The sequence below is a fragment of the Dermacentor albipictus genome, chromosome 1 (genome assembly GCF_038994185.2).
Source record: "Dermacentor albipictus isolate Rhodes 1998 colony chromosome 1, USDA_Dalb.pri_finalv2, whole genome shotgun sequence".
Lineage (NCBI taxonomy): Eukaryota > Metazoa > Arthropoda > Arachnida > Ixodida > Ixodidae > Dermacentor > Dermacentor albipictus.
The window spans coordinates 512,841,703-512,867,713 of NC_091821.1; the positions used below are offsets into that span (position 1 = coordinate 512,841,703).

General features: G+C 47.8%; 1 protein-coding gene across 7 annotated transcripts in view; it reads left to right on the forward strand.

The window, feature by feature from the left end:
• Positions 1–26,011, forward strand: part of faf (ubiquitin carboxyl-terminal hydrolase-like faf) — a 758,782-nt gene that overhangs the window by 501,575 nt on the left and 231,196 nt on the right. For all 7 annotated transcript variants that reach the window (XM_065437146.1, XM_065437151.1, XM_070532615.1 and 4 more), the window contains 2 exons: positions 20,210–20,387; positions 20,441–20,542. In XM_065437146.1, coding sequence (XP_065293218.1) covers positions 20,210–20,387; positions 20,441–20,542 — 280 coding nt within the window. The remainder of the gene's footprint in view (positions 1–20,209; positions 20,388–20,440; positions 20,543–26,011) is intronic.

Genomic DNA, 26,011 nt, shown 5'->3' on the forward strand with positions numbered 1-26,011 from the left:
ATGTTTTCGTTGGGAATGAAGCCGCTCTCTTCTATAACTTTCATCCTGGCAAGAGCCTACGTGTTGAAGGTGAGGCGTGCCAAGGCGGTCGAAGAGTACGCATCAGATTACAGTTTTGTTTTGCTGCAATTCTGACGGTTTAGAAAAGGTACAGCTGACAATTATTGGCTGCTACCAGAATCCTAGCTGCTTCAAATGGCTGTCTGTTTGCCTTGCATTTACAAGGCCAAGCACAAGGTTTGGATGACATCCGCCTTGTTCACAGAGTTTTGACTTACCTCACTGCGAAATGGGCAGCCAGAAAAGAAAAATCTGTTTGATCTTGGATCAGTGCTCCACCCACTTGAAAGATGCCACCCTCCAAAACATAAAATTCGTTTTCTTGCCTTCAAATGCGACGAGCCACTTGCAACCGCTAAACGCACACATCATTCGAAATGCCAAGTGTAATTTTAAAAACCTTTTGGGGCTTCGTCTGCTAGAAAAGTTGGAGCAGAAAGATTTGTAGCTGAACATTACATGTGATACACTTAATCGCAATGAGTTATGATCACATCTCGCCAACTACGATCGCTAACTCTTTTGCACAATACAGTTTTGCAAAGCCATCTGAAGACCACACGCAAGAGCCAGCAGTTGGAATTGAAGATGGAGCGAGCTCACTGGCTCCGAGGATAATTTTGTCACTGCCGACGATGAGCATCTCGTAACTTGTGGCTTGCGTACCGTGGGAGAAGACATCAGCAAGAAAAGAGATGAGGACCACTGCAGCAAAGACGACTGTGGGAGTAGCCCACGACTGCCAAAACTCTCCTTGCCCTCGAGGCATTCAGTAGCGTGGGAAAACATTCTTGAGGTCTCGGGCACACACTTCTACACCTGCCATAATGCAATGGTTGACGAATTTGGCAAGGAAAAAGAAACACCGATGGATGTTAGGAATCTTTTCTTGATTTTGCTTGTGTTTTGATGATAATTTTGGGTGATACGAATATTTCATGCAACCCCGTGAAATTCTTATCACTGGGATTTTACTGTATTGCACTTTACTGCAGTATATGGAGTGGCGTAGCTAGGTCGTCTGGCACCCGGGGCCCATAGGTCTTCTGTCACCCCCCCCCCTCCCCCCCAGGTGTAGTCGAGGAAGGCGAGGATATCAACAATTTCCGGGTGTCTTCAGACGTATGACCCCCCCTCTGCTACGCCACTGAGTATATGCCCAGTGGTATGCACAACTTTGAACATGCAAAGCAGGCTATGGCTCTGCAACTGGCCGAACTGCAATTCGGTCAGGTATGCGATGAAAACTTCATAAAACAACAGCAAAAGATTGCATGCAACACACGACTTTTTAGTACCTAATGCAACAACTGTTATGACGGTGTCCTTATGTTCCAAGGTGATGGCCTTTTGCTTCCACTTTCTACTTGGCTCACTTATGTTGTCATGAAACTGGCATGACAGTGATGCGGGTGAAGGGAACAGCTAGCACGCTGTGATGAGAATGAAGTGCATTGTGTTCGCGCAGCACGTGGCACACAACATAGTGCGTCAACTACATACACTGCCGGGGCAGTATTCTCGGGCGACCTCCATGACTGACAGATATTTTCCAAGTGTGTGGCTGACAGAGCTTGACACAGCACGAGAAACGCGGATGTACATGAAGGCACATTTGGCCCTTGAAAGGGCAACTATCTGATTGGCCGCTTTCTCGAAGCCCCGTGTGTCCGCTGTGTGAGCACACCTGTTTGGTTGGCGTGTGCCGCTTTCGCCCATTCTCGGAGGCCACACCAGGCTGTGGCAGCTCAGCGTGGTGCACTGTAGAGAGAAGGGGAGGCACTTGTTTTTAGCATGCAAGCATCATTGATAGGTGCTGCAGCGCAGCTAGCGATGGCCTCTGAGATTAGGGAGTATACGCCTAGCTTCACCAGCTACTTGCCTCAGCGAGAGAGAGACTTGCAATAAGATAAGAAGTGGTACTTGTGCGCGGCTATGCACGGTAGTGAAAAAAACCAGTGTTGCTCAATTGCCTGGAATTTGACGCTGGAATTTCGAGTTGTTGTGCTGAACAAAGGGGGAACCTGGCCAAAAATGATATGCTCAGTACACAACCGTCGGTATTTTTGGTTTCAGAGACGAATCTAGTTCATTATATCCTTTGGCAGAACAATGCTACTTCGTTAAATGAAGGTTTAAGTACATGGATCTCTATAGGAATTTCAAGGGGAATTGCATTTACTTCATTATATCCATTATTTCTATCATGTCTCGTTATATCGTGGTTCAAGTGTACACTAAACCAATCTTGGCAGAACTGCAGGTCTAGTAGTTGCTTACGTGCACCTGGTGGCTCTCGGATATCACAGTCCATGGCCCTAAGGGTTTTCAGGATGCCACAGGCATCGCCTTACTTGGGAGGTCATGCTGAGGCACTGCGCTAGCTCTCCTTGTTCAGGGTTCTGTGTTATTCATTTCTGGCGTGGTAAAGGTAGTGTTTCTTTCAGTTCCTCCATCAAAACTGCCTATTTTTACAAGCTTTTTGGGACACATTCACTCATACTTTAAATGCAAAACTTTGCATCTGAAGCTAGGCTTATTGCAGGATCCAAAATTTTGTTGTGCTTGGCCTTTAATGTGCACCAATATCTAAGTGCACAAGCGTTTTGCACCTTCGGCGGGATGAAGCCACTTCTGTCGTGAATTGAAGCCTCGCACAGCATGGTTTTCTATACGTGAGGTTGACGAACATGGTGAATGCCTCCAGCATGGTGAACATGGTGAATGTCTCCAGCATTGCTCTGTTGTCACGGTTTGGTTGAAAAAACAACACTTTGCTGATGACACTGTAATCTGGCAGTGTGGCATAACTTATCTCTGCTCTCTCATTAAAGGGCTCCACACCAGGTCTGGTCATTTTCAGCTGACAAGTGCCGTGCATACAATGTGTGCTAATGATTGTGTCTGCTAAGTATTACATCGCCATGCACCGTGGAAAGAGCTGAAATCTCCAACCAAACGCTGTTTACCCTTTTCGCGGGTACCGCCCTCCCGAGTCGGAGAGGCGATGCATATCATACAAGTGCACCTACATTCATGCCAGTACTGTGACGTCACTCATAGTGGCAGTGATTTCGATAATTATTCAAGGCAACACCTGTTATTTGTGTAATCTATTGCTTCACTAGATGAATTAAAGTTTAGAGAAGTAATAAAACGCAAACCGAATGTGTGCGTGTTTTTGTTTTACTTTGCAACGCAGCAAGAGAGATATACTTCTGTTGCTTCTGCTTGTTCCCACGTCCTGCAGTTGTGCATGCAGACAATGAAACTGTCATTTTCTATTGTGTCCCAACGTGTGATCATGCTCTGTGATGTGCTTGTGTCTGCTTTAGTATTTATGTAGCACTCATTTATACCACTAGTCAGGTGTGCTCGTGCACAGCGCGCAATATCATGCACTGTGCACAAAACGACACAAACGCAACAGCTTGCGCGTGCAACCGTCAGCATAAGTGCACCACGCAGCAAGAAAAGGGAAGGGAAAAAATGAGGGTGGGGCCTGTGACATATGCATTATGCGATCCTTGAACTCCGGTATGGGAGATTACAGGGATAAAATTGCGCTTGCGGATGCTAGACGGGGCAAGCAGTGCTCTCATCATACGTTCGCGGCACTGAAATATTTCTGTATTGGCTGTGAATGAACTGATTTGTCTTGCGACAGAACGCTCCCTAGAGAACACGTAACAACTTCTGACGTATCACCGAAATTTGCCATGTGGCATGGTGACAGGGGGGTCTTTAAGCTTAGAAAGATGGGAGTACACACTATAAGGTGGTAGCTTTTAGCCAAATGGTAGCTTTTGAATTGAGTACCTATTTGAATCAAGAATCAAAATGGCCAAATATCGAATATCAGAAAATATAACAAAATAGGAATGAATTTTGTTCAAGAAAACCAGCTATTGCCATATGATAGGTCGTCTACTCTGATTGCACATTAAGATTGTTAATGACTTTAATACCAATGAATGGACATTTACAGTGTCCTCTACTCTTATAAAAGGGAAAACGTACTTGGTCTGCCAGCTCTGATTTTACGGACACCCAATTACTTAGACATGCCCAATAATTCGAAATGTCGGTTTCTGAAAGTCAGCTTCTCCTCGATAGAATATTGTTACATGGTGAAGCGTACGCGAATGATTGCGGTGAAGTTTACCAAGAGAGAAGGGGCAATTGTCACGAGGCACAATATTTATTTATGCAGAAACTACTGCTAGCCTGAACTCCAGGCCATAAGCTTGAACAGAGAGTAGACATACAAACAAACGGAACTGGAGAAATGCAATTGGTATGTCAAGTACGGCACTGAATACAATAATATTGCTACGAGGTGCTGCAAGAGCGAACGATGATGTGAGGACTGATGAAGACAACAATCTCCGATAGTCGTGCACATGAGCTCCATCATGTATGCCTGTCTTCTGCCTGCTGTATGTATCCAAACGTGGCCAGCCCTGCTGCCATCGCTGATTCTCTGGAGGAGGCACACGTTGGATTAACGTTGCCATAGTCTCGAGTTCTCCAAAGGAAGTTCATGGTCGGTTAGCGCTGTCATCTTCGCCTGTTCTCTGAAGGACGCCACCCCCGCGGGTCGATCGAAGCACCTGCAACGGGCTGAGATGACTCATCAGAGTCAACGAGATAGAAGAAGCTATTTACATCAAAAATTACGACCACCCACGAGGCTTCCATACTCGCTCATTTCAGGCTTGCCAATGCACCGTGGGCACTAAGCCTCACTCTCCCATGATGCAGACCACGTGGCTCTCGTACCGACGAATGTCATTAAAAAAAAAAAAACACTTGTGAAAAGGCTTAGCATGTTGACAAGTTCAAACACACTACAGCCACTGTCGCCTCGCTCAAGAAAGCACGCCGCCAATGCGATCAAAATTCATGCTAGCCCTACGCTTCGGTTCAAACAAAGGTCTAGAACGAAGCAAAACTTAAAACTATCGTCCGATGCCCCGAAAGCCTCACGTTCGGCAGCCAGATGTGGGATTCTCACCCGTGCTCTTGGGACAAAGGAACGACAACACAGTAGTGCAAACAATCGCAAGAGCATTTATTGCACCTTTCATAGAATAATGCCTGCTAGCCGAGTTCCTGTCCACAAAACATGCCGATGGGCGCGCGACAAATCGCGAAAGTCCGACTCGCGGTGACCGGATAGCGAGCGAATATGTTTGCCCCATGCTGGGCACCAACACCTGGTTGTTCGCGTGTACGGTCACGCGAACAGTGGGTGGCGCGTTCGAATGAGGCCTCACGAGACGGTCTCACAGAAGCATGGATCGGCGCACGCGCGCTACGTCCGTGCCACTCGCCGACCCGCAGCCAAAGAGGAAGCGCCTTCTCCTTTCCGCGCCCAAGTAACTCTGCCGTGAGGCGGCGTTAGCAGCGCAACACTCGCGTCATCTCTCATACTGCGCTTCAACCAGACTGACTGCCAACAAGGTACGGAGCCCCACATTACGACCTGACTGCCGCAAACTACAAGCAACTGGACAAGCTACACAACATGGCTATGAGGGCAATCACTGGCCTACCAATACACGCAAAAATAGAAGACCTGCACAGATACTCCGGCCTCCCGACAGTGGAAGCATTGGGTAAAACCCACAAGGATAACCATGAAACGATGCTGCAGAACACGTGGAATGGTCAGCGACTGCTATCTGCACTGCATGGCACCAACCTGCACCTGCCAAAGCTGGATCACCTCCTTCCACCCTGGGATGAAATAAGGGTTACGAAATCCAGACCACTACCTACGAACACCGAAGGTGAAGGCAGGGCACACCGACAACAAAGTGTACTAGACGCGCAACAAAAGCATGAAGGAACAAAAATATATACTGATGCTGCGTGGCAATACGATGAACATTCAGGAAAAATGTATGCTGTTACCGCTTTTTACAGAGAAAACGGGCAAGCACACACCGTGAGCCACAGCGGCTATGCTTCCTGGACAGCCACTGATCTTGAACTACTGGCCATCGAAGAAGCCATTCAACTCTGTGAGGCACGCACCGAAGACACGGTTCACATCTACACCGACAGTCAAGAGGCTGTCAAGCAACTGAACTCCCGATCCTACACGACTACCATAGCGCACCGCATAAAACAAGCCTGTCGTCACCTGCAGGACAATAGACATGCACGCATTTTCGTACACTGGACACCTGGTCACAACATAAGGGCAGCGGGGAACAGGGCGGCCCATGAAGCTGCAGGCGAGAAAATTAGAGAAGACCACCATCGCAGCCACGAAGTGAGCCCGTCCCTGCTGGACCATACCAATAGCTCCCCATCATCCGTCGTTGTACCAGATCACCAGATTGCCCGGTTGAAACACGAGAGGAAGGCTCTACTACGGGAATCTATTCCTAGCATCCTTCCTCCCATTCCCACTCGCCTTCCTAGAACAGCCCAGGTTCTCATCCACAAAGCAAGAGCTAAGGCATCTATTACACCGGATGTCCTGAGCAAGAGGAGAAGAACACAAGTGGAATGCCCCAACTGCCCTGCGATCAACGTTGATCTTAAACATATGAACTGGTCCTGTCCTGCCACAGCCACCCTCAGGGACAAGCACACCCGACCTCTAAAGGTAGCATCGTACGAAGACTGGGTCGCACCTTAAGCAGATGCCACCAGAAGAATCAACGCTTTGCTCTCCTTTGCGAAGGAGGCAGGCATCCTTCCTTTCACCTGACCCCCATCCCTATCTTAGGCCACGGGCCATCCCTTCTAATGAAAGTTTCAATCAATCAGCCCCATGCCACGCGGCGAAACCGGATTACGGGAGCTATGCGGGAAAACAACATATCAGGGGACGCGTGAGAGTTGCGCTACCCCACAAACTACAAGATTAAGCAAGAAGTAAAGGTAAATAAACAAACTTATATTTCATCACTTGACGCAAAGTTGAGGGATAATCCTAAAGAATTTTGGAAATTTGTTAAAATAAATAGTAAAGTGGACACCACTGTCCCTAGTTTATCAGTTGGCGAGAAAACAGTGCTTGATGATTATGACAAAGCTTGCTGTCTGAATTCCTATTTCAAAAGTGTCTTTTCTGAGACATAAACTGGTGAACTGCCTGAAATACTAGAAATAGTCTACAAGAATATGCCTATGGTCACTGTCACATATAACAAGCTTATTTGTTCTCAAGCTCATTTCCAATCTAAACAACAAATCGGCTGGCGGTCCTGATGGGATTCCGTCGCAGGTATTAAAATCCTGCTCACAAGAAATTGTGCATTTCTTAGTAGCTTTGTTCAATAAATCATTAAATACTATTTCATTACCTGCAAAGTGGAAGGTAGCCCACGTCGTTCCTATTCATAAAAACGGTCCCAAAAGTCTACTAGAAAACTACAGGCCCATTTCTCTTAAATGTGTATGTTGCAAAACAATAGAACACATTATATACAGTACTGTGATGAAACACCTACAAAGCAACAATTTCTTTTCGAATGTTCAACATGGATTTACGCCGGGCTTGTCATGTGCGACTCAACTGGTAGAGTTCTCCCATGATCTATTTTACTCTTTTGACCTTGAATTTCAGGTAGACTGCATATTTTTGTATTTCTGGAAAACTTTTGACATTGTTTCCATGTATTGCTTTTGCATAAATTGTCTTGTCTCGGTATGCACCCTGCAATAGTAGATTGGATTAGAAATTACTTGTCTGGGTGAACACAGCATGTTTTAATAAACAACACTAAATAAACACCTGTCACCGTAACCTCTGGCGTGCCTCAAGGGTCTGTTTTGGGGCCTTTGATATTTTTAGTCTTTATAGATGACATTGTCCACAATCTAGAATGTAAAGTGAGATTATATGCTGATGATTGTGCCACATACAGGAATGTAGAAAATGATTGTGATGTTATTAGTTCGCAGAATGATCTAAACAAAATTCATGCTTGGTGCATTAAGTGGGGCATGTCTTTGAACAGTGCTCAATGTCAACTTGTGTCATTCTCCCATAAACACTTTCCTGTCAGACCAGTGTATAAATTGGATGGACTACTTCTTGAAAAGGTCCAACACTACAAATACCTCAGGGTCTACTTTTCAGGAAATTTAGCATGGAACAGACATATTGAATACTTAACCTTAATATCATCTCGTATGCTAAACCTTGTTGACGTAATTTTTATAAAGCCGCCCGAAAGTAAAAGAACTGCTTTACATAACAAATGTTCGTCCGGTACTCGAATACGCTTGCAAGGTATGGGACCCTCAAAGCTCTAAACTGATAGAAAAGCTTGAATGCATCCAAAACTGTGCTGCAAGATTTCTTTCTGGTAATTATAACTTCTGCAGCAGTATTACATTAGTTAAAGAGGACCTTGGTTGGAAAACACTAGCACACCGCCGATTAACTACAAAATTTGAACTTTTTTTCCGAATTTACTCTAATCTCAGAGGAATAAATAAGAACTTGTCCATTTTCTCTCCCCACTTCATCTCTAAATAATGTGATCACGAGCTGAAAGTTCTTGAAATTCGCTGTCGTACTGATGTCTACCGTAATTCATTTTTTCCGCATGCTTCTGCACACTGGAATAGGCTTCCCAAGAGCATTGGTGAATGTAAAACATGTTTAGAGTTTCTGTCTTTTATTGTCACGCAGTCTGCCGTAGTATAATATCATCCCATTTACCTTGTATCATTTACTGGCATTGTGCTTCATGCCGATAGTGTATCCGTTCCATTTCTGTATTGCAATTTTGCACTGCAGTTCACTGAGGACCGTTTTGCCGTCGAGATGACTCATCGATGTTTCGTATTTTGTTACTTTTACCACCTGTGCTTAGCTGTTTTTTTCACATGTTCATTTGACTCCAATTGTCCCCCCCCCTGCAATAATGCCCTTGTGGTGCTGCAGGTACTTGTATAAATAAAATAAAATAAGTAAAAATATCAGGTGACGTTTTGCGGGTCTATATTAAACCATGTGCCAGCATCTCAATACGCTGGCTCACATTCGGAAAATTCTTTGTGAGGTTTTATTCTGCCTATTGAAGGATGTATTCATGGCCTAATGGCTTGAGTACCAGGCATCAAGTTGGTGGGACAGTGTTCGAATCCAACTGGGGAACATTTTTATTTATTTGCAAACTTATGCAATATTTTACATTTATGAGCATATGAATCCTCATAATAAGGTTGGCTCTTGCTCGCTTAGTGATCCGCCGGAGCAGCCTATGGCTTTGCATCACCCAAATACTGGGTCAGTGGCCAGGCATGAGTGGACCTTGGCTCTCGCATGCCTGGCTGGCTAAATGAGCAACTAACTATTTTCTGGCTTGTTACCAACTGTTGGCCATTTTCCAAGTCCCATTGAGGACGCCTTCAGTCGCAGCATCTAGCTTGACCAAGCAGCAATATAATTATTCTTCTGGAGTGGAGGTGGCTCTAGAAAAGGGAAGCTGGTTCCGTCATCTTGCTAGAGCCAAGAAGCCTGAGCCGGCGTAGCTGTTGTAGCACAGCATGGAGGGCGTTCATTGTGCTCATTGATTGTACGCAGTCAGAACAGTGTTCAACTGATTGTGGCATGCTCTCTGAGTGCATTACATCTTAGTAGGTCATGGGTGCACCAATCACGTAGACTCCCCTAATGTAACATTCTGGCTGTAACATAAGCTCTCGCCATTTGCTCACGACCGAATGTTGTTTGTATGTTTGCTTCACTTGGGAACAGTTAGGAAGGTGCTTGTCTGAACACGTATGAAATTTGCACGTCAAGTAGTTTCTAGTGTGTCACTGCATGTGGTATTATGTAGCGCAGCTGGTTCGGGTTGTGACATGCGATGCGCACTTTCCACGACATTCTTTATTTGGAGGATGTCGCTTTTTAGGATTAAAGGTAAACTTTTTCTGTGTTTTTGGGTGAGCAGGGCTTTGTAAAAGAGCTGCTTCAATCAGAATCCAACATGGTACATGGTTAAAAATGGTATTAGTGAATCTGGTAAATTGTGAGAAGTGCCACTTCGATGGTTGCCGCCATGTTTGTTGACACAAAACTTTTGCGTAGAGTTTGTGTTGCTGCGATATTTCAGTGAAATAGCGTCGCTGATGCAAATGCCAAACCGTATTTGTGCCTCGTGTGTGCGCATTGGCTCTGGCCCTTTTCTTTCCTTTCTTCTTTTTCTCCTGGCTGCAAAACCTTCATACGCCTATTCGAAAATTCCACAATGTGCATGGCATGACATGAGTATATTGCATGATATTATGTTCAGTGGTGCTTCATATGAAGTGTGTTTTTCTGGCACTGGCCCAATTCTAAAACTGCTCCTTTCTTAAGGAGGTCTGCTGAGGGGGGGGGGAGCTGCTGTTAACGTGAAATTCGAAAAAAAATTGGCTGACGATTATGCTCCTTAGTAATACAATGTTTGAGCACAGCTGCTGCCTTGTTTCAGCAACAGGCAACCGCATACAGAACACGCAGTGCCAAACGAAGCGATACGCCGCTATCAAGCCTGCTTATCTTATTTATAGTGGGTCACTGCTGCAAACGAGGGGGGGGGGGGGGGGGGGGGGGCTGAGATTAGCAATTATTTTGGAATGTTTCTTCTGAGGTGGGATGACAAAATGGGGGGAGAACAGGAGTATTGAGTGGAGGTCACACACTCATTCACTCACAGACAGGCCTCAATGTGACTGCACAAGGTTGGGGTGGGAAGTAGAAGTAAGGGGACGAAATGCTATAACTGTCTTTCGAGCCACCGCAATGGCACTGTGCCAGGTAAGGGGAGGTATAGGGCAAGAGTGGAGGCGGGAGAAGGAGATCCAGGCACAACCACTGCCAGAGGCGACAAATGCCACTGAGGAACATGCCCTGCAAACACGGATGAGAGAGATACGGCTTGGAGCCGTACAGCCATGTAACGCGGAGACGCAGGAGTGGAGAGCCGTGGATCATGCGCGAGGCCGCAAGGGGCGCCCGCCGCCGGCACCACAGTAGTGCCGTGACAGCAGGAAAAGGGACAGCGAGGGAGGAGTGGACAGTAGCAGCAAGGGTCACTGCACGGAGGAAGGGGGCGAGAGGATAGACGAGAACATGTGATCCGGCTTTGGAGGACGAGAGAGCAACACTCGCGCCACGCATGACAGATGGCAGCAGGAGCATGCGCAGCTAGAAGCAGCGCGCAGATGATGACCTTGGTTACAACGAGGCACGACGGCAACGCAAAACTTGTCAAGGTCTAAGATGCAGGCTTGATCTTTCAGCAAAGCTAGCACTGTGTTCATTGCGCATTGAAAAGTGCTTGGAGCTGTGCGCAACCCGAAAGGCGTACAATTAGATCCGTACATTCTTCAAGGTCTACAGAAGGCTGTTATGAACTTGTCCTCTTCTACAACGTTTATCTGCCTATATCTGGCACACAGATCGAGAGACAAAAATATCTATACTTTCGTATTGTGTCGATTGCGTCATTGATACAGTGCGTAAGAGTCCAGTATCATATGCTTTTGCAGCTCTCAGTAGTCGATGCAAAGCTGGAAGGTACCATTATTTTTCCATTCGAGTATAACAGGTGCGGCCCAAGGGCTCCGAGAGGGCCTGATAATTCGCGCGGCTACCATTTCATGCACTTGTTCGCTTATAATTGCATGCTTTCGTTTTGCATAGCACCTTAATGGTACGCATACTGGCGGATGACTGTCCATGGGAATACGGTGCTCAAGGAAGTCAGTACCGAGAAGTTCTGCATCCTTGTCAGCAAAAAGGGAGCTATGTTGCTTGAGAACACTGGAAGGGTCTTCCTGCCAAAAAAGCTCACCTCTCTGTGACTCAGTTGGTAGCGCACAGTAGGTTGTGGACCGGAGCCCAACTTTATTGCCCTCAATGGTCAGTTGCATGTCGTCAAAAAGGATGTAGTTCGCGCCAGGAATAATGTTGGCAGGCAAGTCATTGAAGACGGGGACCTCGTGTAGACACTTTGTGCCAGCGGTTGTACGTAGCCGCAGATCAATGGTGCCTGCTGGCTGTACGTTTCTCCCTAGGCCTCGCAGGGGTACTCGAGTCCAGGGCTTGAGAGTGGGAAGGGTGTGCCACCTAGGCAGTGCTGAATATTCAGGGCTCGTGCAGGCACGTATGGCAGCGTGCTGCTCTGGTATTGCATTTGCTGTCTTGCAGCGTGAAACCCATCGCTAGAGCAGTGGCTAGTGTCACCAACGGAAGAGTGTCCATGTTGCAGCAGGGGAGCTTGCAAGGTAGCACATGGCTGCATGGTGGCAGCCTGACGCTGTCTAGCTGTGTCCTGTAGCACTGAAGCCTTGTGGGCGAAAGCGTCAAGCATGTCTCTAACGCATGCACGAACAAGATGACAGCATGTGTGGGGTCTTGGATGCCATCTATGACATACTGTTTGGCCACTGGGTCAGCCCAGGTAAGTTTGTAGGTGCCAGAGAGCCGCAGCTTGTCCTGTATTCGGCTCTCTTCATCTGTAGCTTGTTGAGGTGACCGTGCCTACATAAACCGAACGCTGTAGGCACTTGGAAGGTTCTCGAAAGTAGAGAGCAGCACCATGGTCTAGCTGGACCAAGTTGGATAGGCCCACTTTTTTGAACAGATTCCAAGCCTAAACTGCCTGTCGGAGACGCTCTTCTGCCATGGACCTCTTCTTGGCATCTGTGCACACATAGCGAATAGCAAGAGACTCTATGGTATGCACCCACTACAGGGCCGTCTTGGAAACCATAGAAATTAGGAAGAGCCGTCACTGCTTGCAGTGAAAGCACAGTTTGTCCGCCGACATAAACAAATGCTGCGGTCATTCGGTGAAGTCGTGAGACACGGTAGGTGGGTTGGGCAAATTCACTAGCACCGCCCTCTGCAACAGCCACTGACAAGTTAATGAGATAAGGCGGAATTGGAACCAAAAAACTATCACATTTGAACATTTCTTTTTTTTTTTTCATGTTTAGAGTGATGGACACCATTGGGTATAAGCTGCAGTAAAAGGCAATAATGGACATACCGAAGTAATGGATATAGAGTCGAACCCACTTACGATTCCAGATATAGCGATCCATCGATTATAATGACCGCATTTCAGTGCATTGACGATTTTCCGACCCTTCGTATTAAAACTGCTTCCAAATATAATGAACCGTTTTTAATTTGCCATACTGTTACAACAAACATGTTGAACCCAGTCACAGTAGAATGAGGGCAGACGTGAAGTACCAAAGTATGAAAGCACGACCAAACGGGGAGCACGACAATGCATGCTCCACTGCAGTGTAACCGTGACGATGATATGGCCTTTGAGATGAGTGAGCGCCTGATTTCGGAAGCCGCTAAGAAGGTCACTCGGGGGAGGAGGCACATATAGTGACGTGTACTTGTTTATCTTTATCGAGCGACCACATTTCACCACCTAACAAATGTTATCGCACAACGCAGGACGCGCCTGCATGTATCGGAAGTTTCTGGAATGTTATTGTTAGTTCCATCCGCCTTCTGTCTCCAAACCTTGTGTAATCTGATTGCATGTATGTGCGGCGCGAATAGTGTAGAACTTTGTGGAAGACACACGGGTCCCAGCGATTACTCTGGAACATTCGACGACTGATGTATAAAAAGCCGTTGTGCTTGACCTGCTGATCAGATTTTTGAGGATCGCCAAGTATGTTCGCCGCTATCATTGTTCTTTGAGTGTAGCCTGCTTTTGAGATCACAAGTTCACCCAATAAAATGCTAGTTTCGTTAATCACAGTTTTGCTAACAATAACAATAACACAGTTTTACTACGTAACAATAGTATAAACAGCAAGGTGCAGGGTGTACCGTGGTCGCATTGGTGCATGCGCCAATGAAACCATAGTACGCCTTGCACATTTTAATATTTCAACGATTTGGAACAAATTGCACCATGTTAAAAACAGCCGATCAAGCATTGCTATCGTTGCTGTCAATATCCATGCGGACAGAGTTCCAAAAGCGCCACACCATGCAATGTTACGAAGGTCTGGCGGTAACTACGCCGTTATCAGGAGATCACCGTTCATCGACACTTAGTTTACGTGTTGCTGATTGTTGATAGCGATTCGCAATGGTGTTCAACCTTTTGAAGATTGCATTTTTTTTCCCTGAAGCGGCATGGATAATGAAATTTTACAGCTCATGTGTGGCTGACTCGCAGTTGCAACTCTGAGACCACGATGTCCGAGACCTTTGGTGAATTGTGGCATGCCGTACTAGTTGTCGAACTTGATGCTTCTGGCCAACTAAAATGCTTCGCTCACAAGTGCAGAATAGTAATTTCCCGGTGCTAATAAATATATAAGCCCGAGCTCTCGAATAAAAAATAGTGGTAGCGCTTGCAGTTTTGAAATAGCAGGCGATCCGAACGAGGCTTCATTTTGAAACATCTTTACGATGATGCATTTCATTCTTTAGATGGACGTTTCTAGCAGAAGTTTGCAGCTAGGTGTAGGAATGCACTGGGAGCGAGAATGAATTTTGGTGTGAAAACTTGGTTCTCACACCAAAATGCTGCTAAATCGTAACTGCCGATGCTAGTGTCAATGTGCGATTAATATTGAGCGACTTGAAGGGCGAGTCCATAGGTAACGAAGTACTGTTATAATGACTACTTTTCGGAGAACTATCGAAATTGTTGTAAACGGCTTCGACTGTATAACAAAGTAATTTCGTCTCAGCTTTCAGCTTGGTTATAACAAGGCTTTAGCATATGCACAATGTTGCCTATCCCAATATTGAAAGTGATGAAGAAGCGATGCTAAACAATGATAACCTACATAGCGTAAATGTGTTATCCTGCTATGCCATCTGTCACTAGGGAGGCATTGAAACTGCATAAGTGGCAAACATCATTGGGAGGCTCCAGTGGGAACACTGTTGTCACCTGGGCTTCTTGCACTGAGAGCTCTTAAAACCCCGTACCAGCAGTGACTGTAGAAAGGCTGCCTGCATCAGAACAGCAACTGTGATTCTTTCACCAAATGTGCTGAGTATTATTACGATATCATCGAGTGATGCTCAAGAGACGAGTTGCCGCGAGAACGACGAAGAAGTTGGTCGGTGCCCTTGGCACGAGCGAGTGTCAGCCTGGCTGCCTGGCTCCAGTGTATATAGCGTGTAAATAGCATCTTTCGTCTGTGTCTTTCCACACGTAACATTTCTGGTGGAGGCCAGCGATCCCCGTCCTCACCACGGAACTCCGAAGTCGTCGGCACACCGAGCTTGTCACCATGCCTCCCGGTGACGAGCCCGCCTCTGCAACGGCTTTGGCTTGTCCGACTGCTCCAATTGTCACGGTTGCCCCACACCGTGACCCAGGTGTGTTCTCTGGCCTGGAGGGTGTGTTCTCTGGCCTGGAGAGACAGGATGTCGACGACTGGATCAAGCTGTATGAACACGCCAGTGCTAATAACAGGTGGGACCCAACGATTATGCTCGCCAATCTCATCTTTTATCTCGGCGGCACCCCACACGTATGGCACCAAACGCATGATGACGAAGTAACCTGTTGGGACAGTTTCAAAGAAAAGCTACGTGAACTGCTCGGCGACCCCATTGGGCGCAAGGCTGCCGCGAGAAAGGCTGTTGCGTCTCGTGTTCAGTCATCTACAGAGCCATACGTTTGGTACATCCTCTACGTCTTGGCTCTGTGCCATAAAGCTGACGATAATATGTCCGAAGCAGATAAAGTGGCCCATCTGCTAAAAGGCATCGCTAACGACGCTTTCAATTTGCTTGCTTTTGGCAACGTCTCGACTATCGACGCCATTATAAAAGAATGCCGTCGCCTTGAACAGGCTAAGTGCCGCCATATCTCACACCACATTACGCGGCTACCCAACACTGCTGCTACGTCGACATGTGAGTGTCGACCACGTCAGACCACCACCTGTGACGACGTCACCCATATTGTTCGCCGCGCACTCGAGGCCGAGTGTTCGCCAGCCTTCTCCACGACGCATCCCAATCCGCCAGCAACCACCATTGCGAGGATTCAGGCCGTCGTCAGACAGGAATTTGAAAACATGGGTCTGAACACCGTGTGTTCCACATCTCGACCTAGCGTTCCCCAGTTATTTAGCGGCCCTCCTCGTCCCCGGCAGTCCTTTTCTGCCACATCTCGCCACAACCCCTCCGAATGGCGTACCCCTGATGACAGGCCGATCTGCTTCCACTGCTGTCGCATCGGCCATGTCGCCCGTCGCTACCGAAACCGATGGCCATTACCTCCTCGGACTTACGCCGCCACTTATTCCCGCACCTTTGGACCTTCTGTACCCTATTCCACCCGCCATGAACCCACTACCGTTGATGCCCCTGCTCCGAACCTTCGCTGCAGCCGCTCGCCCTCACCTCTACGCCACCAGTCTCGTTCGCCCCAAGCCCGCCGCTTCTCTTCGCCGCCTATCGCCTCCCGGACCCAGCCAGAAAACTAGGCACTGCAGCTTGTGGAGGTGAAGCTGCATTGTTGACCTTGCCCTCAATTCCTCTGCTCACATTACCTACTAACTGAAACCTTCTTGACATTGACGTTGACGGCTATCCTGTCACGGCACTCATCGATACAGGAGCACATCTTTCTATTATCAGTGCTGCCTTCCGATGACGACTGAACAAGCTCCTCACCCCAGTGTCGGCACGCGTCTTCCGCGTTGCAGATGGCGGTACTGTGCCTATCATCGGCATGTGTACAGCACGTGTCGACATCACCGGCCGCCACACTCCTGTCCTCTTCACCGTAATTGCTCATTGCCCCCACGACCTCATTCTCGGCCTGGATTTTCTCTCCGCCCATTCTGCTCTTATTGATAGCTCTTTCAGTACCCTTCGCCTTGAGTTTCCCATGCTAGCAGAACCTTCTGACGCACCCCACTGCTGCTTACACTCCACCGGCTTTCTTTGCCTGCCACCAAAGTCCATAGCCTACATTGAACTGTTGTCTTTCCCACCAGTTCCTGATGGCGAGTACCTCGTCAATCTTCTGGCCGACATCCCAATACAGTATGACGTCACCGTGCCTCACAGTATACTTACTATTACTGCGAACCACACTCGCATGCCTGTCTGTAACTTTGGATTGGTAAAGCAAATTCTACCGCAAGGTATTTGCCTTGCCACCATTGATTGTCTCAGCGACCAATACAGTCGAACCTCGATATATCGAACAGCGCGGTGATCGCAAAATAGTTCGATATAGCCAGAATTCGATATATAAAATCACGTAGAAAACGCGTCAAAAACTAGCACAAATCAATCAATGAACCAATCGTGGCGCAATAGATACTCACATAAAGCTTCAAACAAAGTATTTATTTCGTTCGCTGAAAGTACTAAAGCAGCGTAGCCTGCTTCATATTGGCAACCGCGTGCTTGACCACGGCATCCTCATCATAGTCCAAACAATCCACAAGAGACGGTCCAGTGCCTTCTATTGCGCCGCAGTAGCGGCGTACAACGGCCAAAGCAGCTACAGCCTCAGTTGCAGTCGGGAGCGGGGCAACATCAGCGCTTGCTGGATCAGCCTCGGCAGCGTCTTCGTTTGGCCGCTCAGCAGTCACTTCTGCCGCGATCTCCACGTCTGTTAACTCCGCCACTGTTCCGGTGCTGTCGTCACCGCCAACGAAGTCCTTAATGCACATGCAGTGTGGCTCAGTACCGACAAAGCGCTCCAACTGGCTCCACGGCCGCCTCGATCACGCGCGCACGGCGGGGGCCCGGGCGCGCGATTGAGGCGGCCGGGCTGGCTCACGGCCGGGGAGCGCGCGCTTTAGAGAAGTGCGCGCGCGCGAAGCGCGTGCTCCCCTCGAGACCGGCCGTGGCTGGCTCCAAGCCGCCGCGTGTGTACGCCGCTACGTTCAAATGGCGCCCTCGGCGCAACCGATGTGGGAGCTGTCGTGCGCAGCAGTCTGGAACGCCCATCGCGCCGCCGCTATCTTCGAGAGTCTTGCGGGAAAGCTCGCCTCCTGTCAACAGAGCGCACTTGGTCTGGGGCGGCGGAGTTTGATATATCCATTTTACATCCGGCCCCGTTCGAAATAAAAAATTAAAAATCCATGCGATTTTCCACGTGATATAGAAAGTGTTCGATATACGCAATAATTCGATATATCCGTGTTCGATATATCGAGGTTTGACTGTACGTGGCAGCGTTACCGACCGATGGTTCTCGCGAGCTTAGCATACCCCTCACCCCAGCCTCGGGCGTTGATCCCAACATAAGAAAATGGTTGCGACGGACCTGTCCTCTATGCAGGCTGAAGACCTTTGCGATGTATTGTTGTCCTACCGCAATATTTTTGACTTCGACGATCACCCTTTAGGTCAGACGCTCGCAGTCAAGCATCGGATTCTTACTGGCGATGCTGCGCCTATTCTCCGACGACCGTATCGAGCTTTTGCGTCGGAGTGCCGAGTAATTCAAGATGGAGTGAACAAAATGCTCGATAAAAACATCATTTACCCTTCATCGAATCGCTGGGCGTCACCTGTGGTGTTGGTTAAGAAGAAGAACGGCACATGGTGCTTCTGTGTAGACTACAGTCATCTGAACAGCATTACACAGAAGGACGTCTACCCGCTCCCACGTATAGACGACGGCCTTGACTGCCTGCACGGTTCCAGCTATTTCTCGTCTATAGATCTTCGTTCGGGATATTGGCAGATTGCTGTTGACGATATGGACAGAGAAAAAACCGCGTTCATCACACCTGATGGCCTATACCAATTTAAACTAATGCCATTTGGATTATGCAACATCCCTGCCACCTTTGAGCGTATGATGGGCTCCTTGCTCCAAGGCTTCAAATGGTCCACATGCCTCTGCTACCTCGACGACCTCATTGTCTTCTCGCCAACGTTCGACACTCGCCTTGAGCGTCTCACAACTATACTTGGTGTATTTCAAAAGGCGATGCTGCAACTTAACTTGTCCAAACGTCGTTTTGGCCACTGACAAATTACTCTTCTGGGCCATCTTGTTGACACTTCCGGAGTACAGCCTGATCCCAAAGAAATCAAAGATATCAAAGAAATCGCAAAGTCAATGTCATATCATATATTACATTTGTTTCCACCCTGAAAGCCCAAAGGCATTGCATGAGAGGAGGCATTAACATGTTCTCAATAGCTCAAAAAATTAAAACTCTTGCTTGGGCTAGTTGGTTCATGCTTGAATTAGTAAAGGCAAGGCGCAGAATACCAGGACTCGAGATAAAACACAAACGACAGAAGCGGCGCCGGTCCTGTCATTTGTGTTTCGAGTCCTGGTCTTCTGCACCTTGCCTTTGCTACTTCAAAAACAAGACAATAGAAACAATAACACATCAAACAATAAGAAATAGAAGAATGCAGTTTGTCAGTAGTTACGTATTAATAGTCGAAAAGTCTTGTTACATCGAAACATCAAATACTGGTCAGCCAGTTTCTGCAACTTGCCCTTGCATTGCGAAAAACGCAAATGCCGACCAGTTTTTGATAGGGTTTTGTGGGGAGAGAGCACAAAAAACTGGATAGAGAAATAAGGGGAGCATTTCACATCAGAAAGTTTGGTGCGCATATATGTGCAAGTGAACCTTCAATCCCTCTCACTGTTAAGAAGCTTCAGTTTTTAAAGTTATCACACTAATCCAAGTGTTGTGGCCCTTGTCGGGAGGGGGTGTGGCTTGGCTTATTTTTTGTCTTGATCGCTGACTATAAACTTTGTTACTGTTCCTGGTTTTCTGTGCATGCATGGCAGAGATTTGCGTAATGTATTCGCAATAAATTTCTGTTGCAAGTCCAGTTTTGTCCTGTTCATTTCTTTTACTTGTGCTCGCTTCTGTGCTCGCTTCTGTGCTTGCTGGAATCCCCCATACTGTAACCTACACAATCTTTGTTTGATTAACAGTAGTAACAAAAATTAAAAGTAGGACATATAGCAATTTACACGGTATTCGACACCTGTGCACAGTACACTTTAAGGTGTAATTTTGGTTACCCGAAATGTTGTGTTAGTATTTCATGTCACAGTAGTGACTATGAGGTGTTTGATTTGTGAAGAGAATTCCAGCATGCTTATGTTGCAAAACTTGCGAGTGCTGTGACGGGCGCTGCTTTTCAGCTGCTTCTTTGGATGCCTTCCTGCAGGGGTGGTTCGCTGTTGCTTCTGAAGCTTAGCAAGCTCCTGCTGACAGTGGTGGGCCACTGCCTGGCCCAGCAGGCACCCGAGGGTCTGACCCAGGCCCTCAAGCACGTGCCTAGCATGGGGCCCGAGGGCACCCTGCACTCAGTCGGCATGCGACTGGCAACCCTGCTTCGGCACCAGGTTAGAGGCAGCACGTTGGCAAAGGAGGATGCTCACCATTTGTCTCCCGACAGGCCCTCCACCTCCCAGACCTGGGCACCATACAGGCCGTCCTCAGGTTGGCATGGGACTCAGCTGGACTGCCAGCCCCAGAGGAGGGCAGTGCTTCCAATCAGGTTGGTCCATCATGCATTGATTGTGATCAGTATAGTGTTTGTTGCACCTGAAAGAACTGGTGCAAGCATAACCCTTGGAGGCCCATGTACGGCTGTGACCAAACATTAAAAAGAAAACTTGGCCTTTTCATAGTGAAGCACCACCTAACGTTGCTTCAGAGGTGCTGCGACATTCCATGACTTCTTGAAAAATTTTTCATTGTGCTGTTGCCCTTCAGCTTCATTCAAATCTTATTTTTCACTTCACCCTGTGGTGTACTTCGCTCTCCCCTAAGCGGATGAATACATTTTCTGCAGGCACGTGCTGTCAATCTGGCAATAATCGCACCCATGCATCTAGTTTTGCAAGGAGCACGAGAGCTTATAGAATCTAGTCTAGCAACTATAATGATCCCATCCCACCCCCCCCCCCCCCCCTTTTTTTTTCACACCTTTCTTTTTGTTCTCGCTCTTCTTTCCGTCCTTACTTGCCCTTTCCTTCCCCTAGTAAAAGGTAGCAAACCGGAGGATTTAACTCTGGTTAACCTCCCTGCCTTTCTCTTAATTGAATCTCTCTCTCTCTCTCTCTCTCTCTCTATCTCTCTCTCTCTCTCTCTCTCTCTTTCATCTCTCTCTCTCTAGCCACCAATCACACATTTTATTGCTTGAAATCTAAATCTCATTCGCATCATTTTTCTGACTGGTTCGCATCACTAAGCCTGTTTGCTGATGCTTACATGGCATGCCCTGTTAGTATATTAACCTCTTATTAGTACACCTCCTTGTTTATCTAAAGTACACAGCTCCACAAGATGACGGTGACCTATACAGTCAAACCTCGATATATCGAACACGGATATATTGAATTATTGCGTATATCGAACACTTTCTATATCACGTGGAAAATCGCATGCATTTTTAATTTTTTATTTCGAACGGGGCCAGATGTAATATGGATATATCGAACTCCCGACGCCCCAGACCAAGTGCGCTCTGTTGACAGGAGGCGAGCTTTCCCGCAACACTCTCGAAGATAGCGGCGGCGCGATGGGCGTTCCAGATTGCTGCGTACGACAGCTCCCACATCGGTTGCGCCGAGGGCGCCATTTGAACGTAGCGGCGTACACACGCAGCGGCTTGGAGCCAGCCACGGCCGGTCTGGGCCGGTCTCGAGGGGAGAGGGGAGCGGGCGCTTCGCGCGCTTCTCTAAAAAGCGCGCGCTCCCCGGCCGCGAGCCAGCCCGGGCGCGCGTGTTCGAGGCGGCCGTGGAGCCAGTTGGAGCACTTTGTCGGTGCTGAGCCACACAGCATGTGCATTGAGGACTTCGTTGGCGGTGACGATAGCACCGGAACAGTGACGGAGTTAACAGACGTGGAGATCGCGGCAGAAGTGACTGCTGAGCGGCCAAACGAAGACGCTGCCGAGGCTGATCCAGCAAGCGCTGCTGTTGCCCCGCTCCCGACTGCAACTGAGGCTGTAGCTGCTTTGGCCGTTGTACGCCGCTACTGCGGCGCAATAGAAGGCACTGGACCGTCTCTTGTGGACCGTTTGGACTATGTTGAGGACGCCGTGGTCAAGCACGCGGTTGCCAATATGAAGCAGGCTACGCTGCTTCAGTACTTTCAGCGAACGAAATAAATACTTTGTTTGAAGCTTCACGTGAGTATCTATTGCGCCACGATTGGTTCATTGATTGATTTGTGCTAGTTTTTGACGCGTTTTCTACGTGATTTTATATATCGAATTTTGGCTATATCGAACTATTTTGCGATCACCGCGCTGTTCGATATATCGAGGTTCGACTGTATATCCCGCCACTTTTATTGAAATTATTAGTCACTATTGGCGCTTCCATTTGTTGCTGCATTATGAGAAAACTGGATGCTCCAATAGTCATTTTAATAATTCTAATGAAAGTGGCCTGGTATGTAGGTTACCCTCATCTTGTGGAACTGTGTACTTTGGCCATGCAGAGAGGTGTGCTAACAAGAGGTCAACAAAGCTGCAAGTATTCTCTGAAACCTGTGTATGACTGTTTCACATCCGACAGCAGAAGTTATATGCACCCCCACTTTCTGTGATACTGCCATTTCTTTATGTGTCTCTTATGGTGGCATTAGTCAAGTTCACACGTGCGCATCTGACCCTTCTCTGGATCGCACAGTGCCGGCGAAGCGGCATTCGCCCGCTAGCACTTTCGCAGCAGCCCTAACAGTCAGAGCTGTGACCTCTAACCCGTGGTTCGCAGTGAGTTGTGACCACGGCGAGTTCAGGCCAGAGGGACAGGCTGAGTCTTGACTTAAGGTGTTTATTCTCCTTAAGATACAGGTACCAACAGAACAACAACAACAAACAGAAATACAAAACAAAACCACAGTGGTGGAGCGTTCCGCACGTCCGAGGTGAAAGAAACCACACAATGTTGGAAACCACAAAAGAGGCTGATAAGAGTTCAGCTCATCCAGAGTGGATTTGCGCTCGGGCCCTGGGGTGATCAGTTGCCCACGAACGCCGAGCGCAGCAGGGGGACGGCGTGTGGCGGTCTCAGCGGCTGAATTGAGATGTGGCCAGTCGCAAGTTTCTCAGCCCAAAGACAAAAACGCATCGGGGGAATAGCGCTTCTCCCCGAGTGGCAGAGAGGAAGTCTTCCCGGTTCCAAGAAAGAAAAAGGAGGGAACGGGGTGTCCTGGCTGTGGCGTCGCAGCCAGGCATCACAGCCAGGTGCGAAGAGCAGCAGGAGTGGCTAACGTGCCCTCTGTCCACTACCCTCTGCGAGCGAGCATGGGATTACATTTGCTGACCATTTATTCGGACCTCACGGGGACTGTGGAAATGTCCGAATAAACAGGTGTCCGAAAAAGCAGATCAAGAAAAAAGAAGAAAGAAATCCTTTATTTCCACGCACTTATTCGGGCTCGGCAGTAGGCTTGAAGAAATTGTGAATGCGTCGTTGCATGCTGTTCTGTTTACGCGCAATCAGATAAGCCTGAATCTCGGTGAGGGTCGTACGGTCACTATAGGCGGCTGAAAGCATAGTCACTGCTTCTACACGCTCCGCATGCCATGGCAGTATAGCGTATGGTGCGTAATCGTCCTGCGGTGCAGTAGAAATCTGACGATGCATCTTGCCATCGTCGAGTTCTGTGCATGTCAGTACAGCAGTGTCAGCACCCCTGAAACTGCCAAATGAGACGATGTCCGGAATCGCAATGCAACTGCTGCATAGGTCTGCACAGAACAGTTTCGGCGTCAGTAGGGAGCACATCAGAAGGCGACCAATCCTAGGCCTCCCGGCACCCGCTTGCCGGCATGCCCCAGTGCAGTCTGCACGGGCACTGTAGGCGCCATTAGGCACTTGACGCAATGTTTCCGTATGCCGTGTTGGATCACTGCAACCTCAACACAGCACACAAAACAAACACCACCATGCTGTCACGTCGACACCAGTCACGCAAATGAAAACTGTGGCCTACTCTCAGCATTGTGCACGAAGAAACAAACAAATCAGCTGCTGGATTGTATTGACATGGCTTACTAAGCTGAGACCGGAACTGCTGTTGCAACTCTATCAAGAACCAGGCAGAAAGGATGATGATGAGTGGGGATTTCCAGTAGCGCCACTTCGTGGGGGAGCAAGAAGGCTCCGTTAAAAACAAAAATGGCATTCAGCAAGTCGAACAATGCACCGCTCAGAGTCGGTGCATGGTGCTTTCGATCGAGTTGGCTCAACGAGCATCCGAAAAATCAGACGAGAGGTTGCAAGGTGTCCGAACTTTCGGCAGTTGTTATACATTATGGTCTATGGGGAGAATGGCGGTGCCGCGAAGCTGACCGAAAAATCGAGCATGTCCGAATTTTCGGAGTCCGAAAAATCAGCCGGCGACTGTATCGCCTGATAACCACGTAGCCACTCTGGAGATATCGGAATGCGCATGCAATCCCGCAGTCTTCACCTTGTTCTCATTTTGCTCATCGTCTTGAATTTCCATCTTCCGCATTCCTTGTGTTTTCCCTGCCATTTGTTTTGTCATTCTAATGAGAAAGCCAGGGAAGCCGTGGAATCATGTTATATTGCCACTCGTGATGGCATTCCTATCAACCAGATTTTCATATCCGTTTTGTTGCCTTCTTTAATAAATTTGTAATTTCTCAATTTTCATGAAGTTTGCGCAGCACACTCTGCTGGGATTCGTGTGCCCCCCTCAAACTCTTTCCCCAACCTTTTTTGGATTATTTCCTATATGTTGCTCAGAAAACTGCAGCTCATAGTGAAGCACTTGTCATGTCTACTCGGTGCCCCTCTGTCTGGATTTTAATTTTTCACGCTCCTTGAAACTTTCCCTCCAGAAATAAAAAAAAAGAAAGTTCTTAAAACATCAAAATAAATTATACATTTTTTCAAAGAACCATGGAAAAAAATTTAGCAGCTGGGAAAACATAGCACTAAAAGAAGACCCCAAATTGCGGCAGCAACATCATAAACAGCTCCACGTGAATGTATAATTAAGGAATGTACCATGTTCTGCCATAATGGCCCCTTTCATACTAAACTCTTTCCCCAACATGAAGAAAATGGGTGTTTTTTGTAGGTTATGCCAGATTTTCTTAAAAAACTACTTTACTCAATATTTTATGTAATACATAAACAAAAGGCAGAATGAATTTACTTTTCACACATAAAGCTTTTACAATGAAACCTCGTTAAACCGTAGTTGGCCGGAGCTGAGAAAAACTAACCGAAATAGCGTGAGATCGCCCACTTACTTGTCGAAAACAGAAGTCGGAGAGAGTGCGATGAAAGGGGAAAAAAACATGCGGTATTTATTCACTTCGTGCGACAAAAGTGTTATTTTCGTTTGGTGACGCGGCGGCCTAGCACGACGACAGCAGCCTCAAACTTACTGAAGCTGCGTGCCAGCTTTTCAGCCAGCCCCCTCTTCTCGGCAAACACTCGCGTGGCAGATTCCTCGTTGGCGTTACGTATTCTCCGTGCTCGCACGCAGTAGTAGTGCAGAAGTCCCGGGGGCGCATTTTCATTGCTGGGTGCCGGAGTTTCGAATACTTCTCGTTTGGAATAGAGTTACGTTATCGCGCCCCTGTTCTCGTCGCGACGATTGCATTCATTAGGCTGACGTAATGCATAGCTTCTCCCACTGTCAGGCCTGAATCGCCCGTGCTGTCACTTTCCATGTCGTCCTTATCACTGTCGCTAGGCGACACTTCGGCAACAACAGAGGCAACGATGGCGAAAAGTCGAACCTCGTAGCCGACTTGTCTTCGCGGTCGCAGCAGCGCTGCCGAGCAACTTCTTCGCATTCCAAATGCCATACACCATAGTCAACAGCAGATCCTTGTCGCGTGCTAGCGCCAACTTCTTCGTGTCACGTTCGATAGCACAGGCGATGATTAATTTTTGTTCTATGCTGAGCACCCGGTGTCTTTTTTCTCCGAGCTTAAAAATGACGCGAGTCCTCGCTTGCACGATGCCAT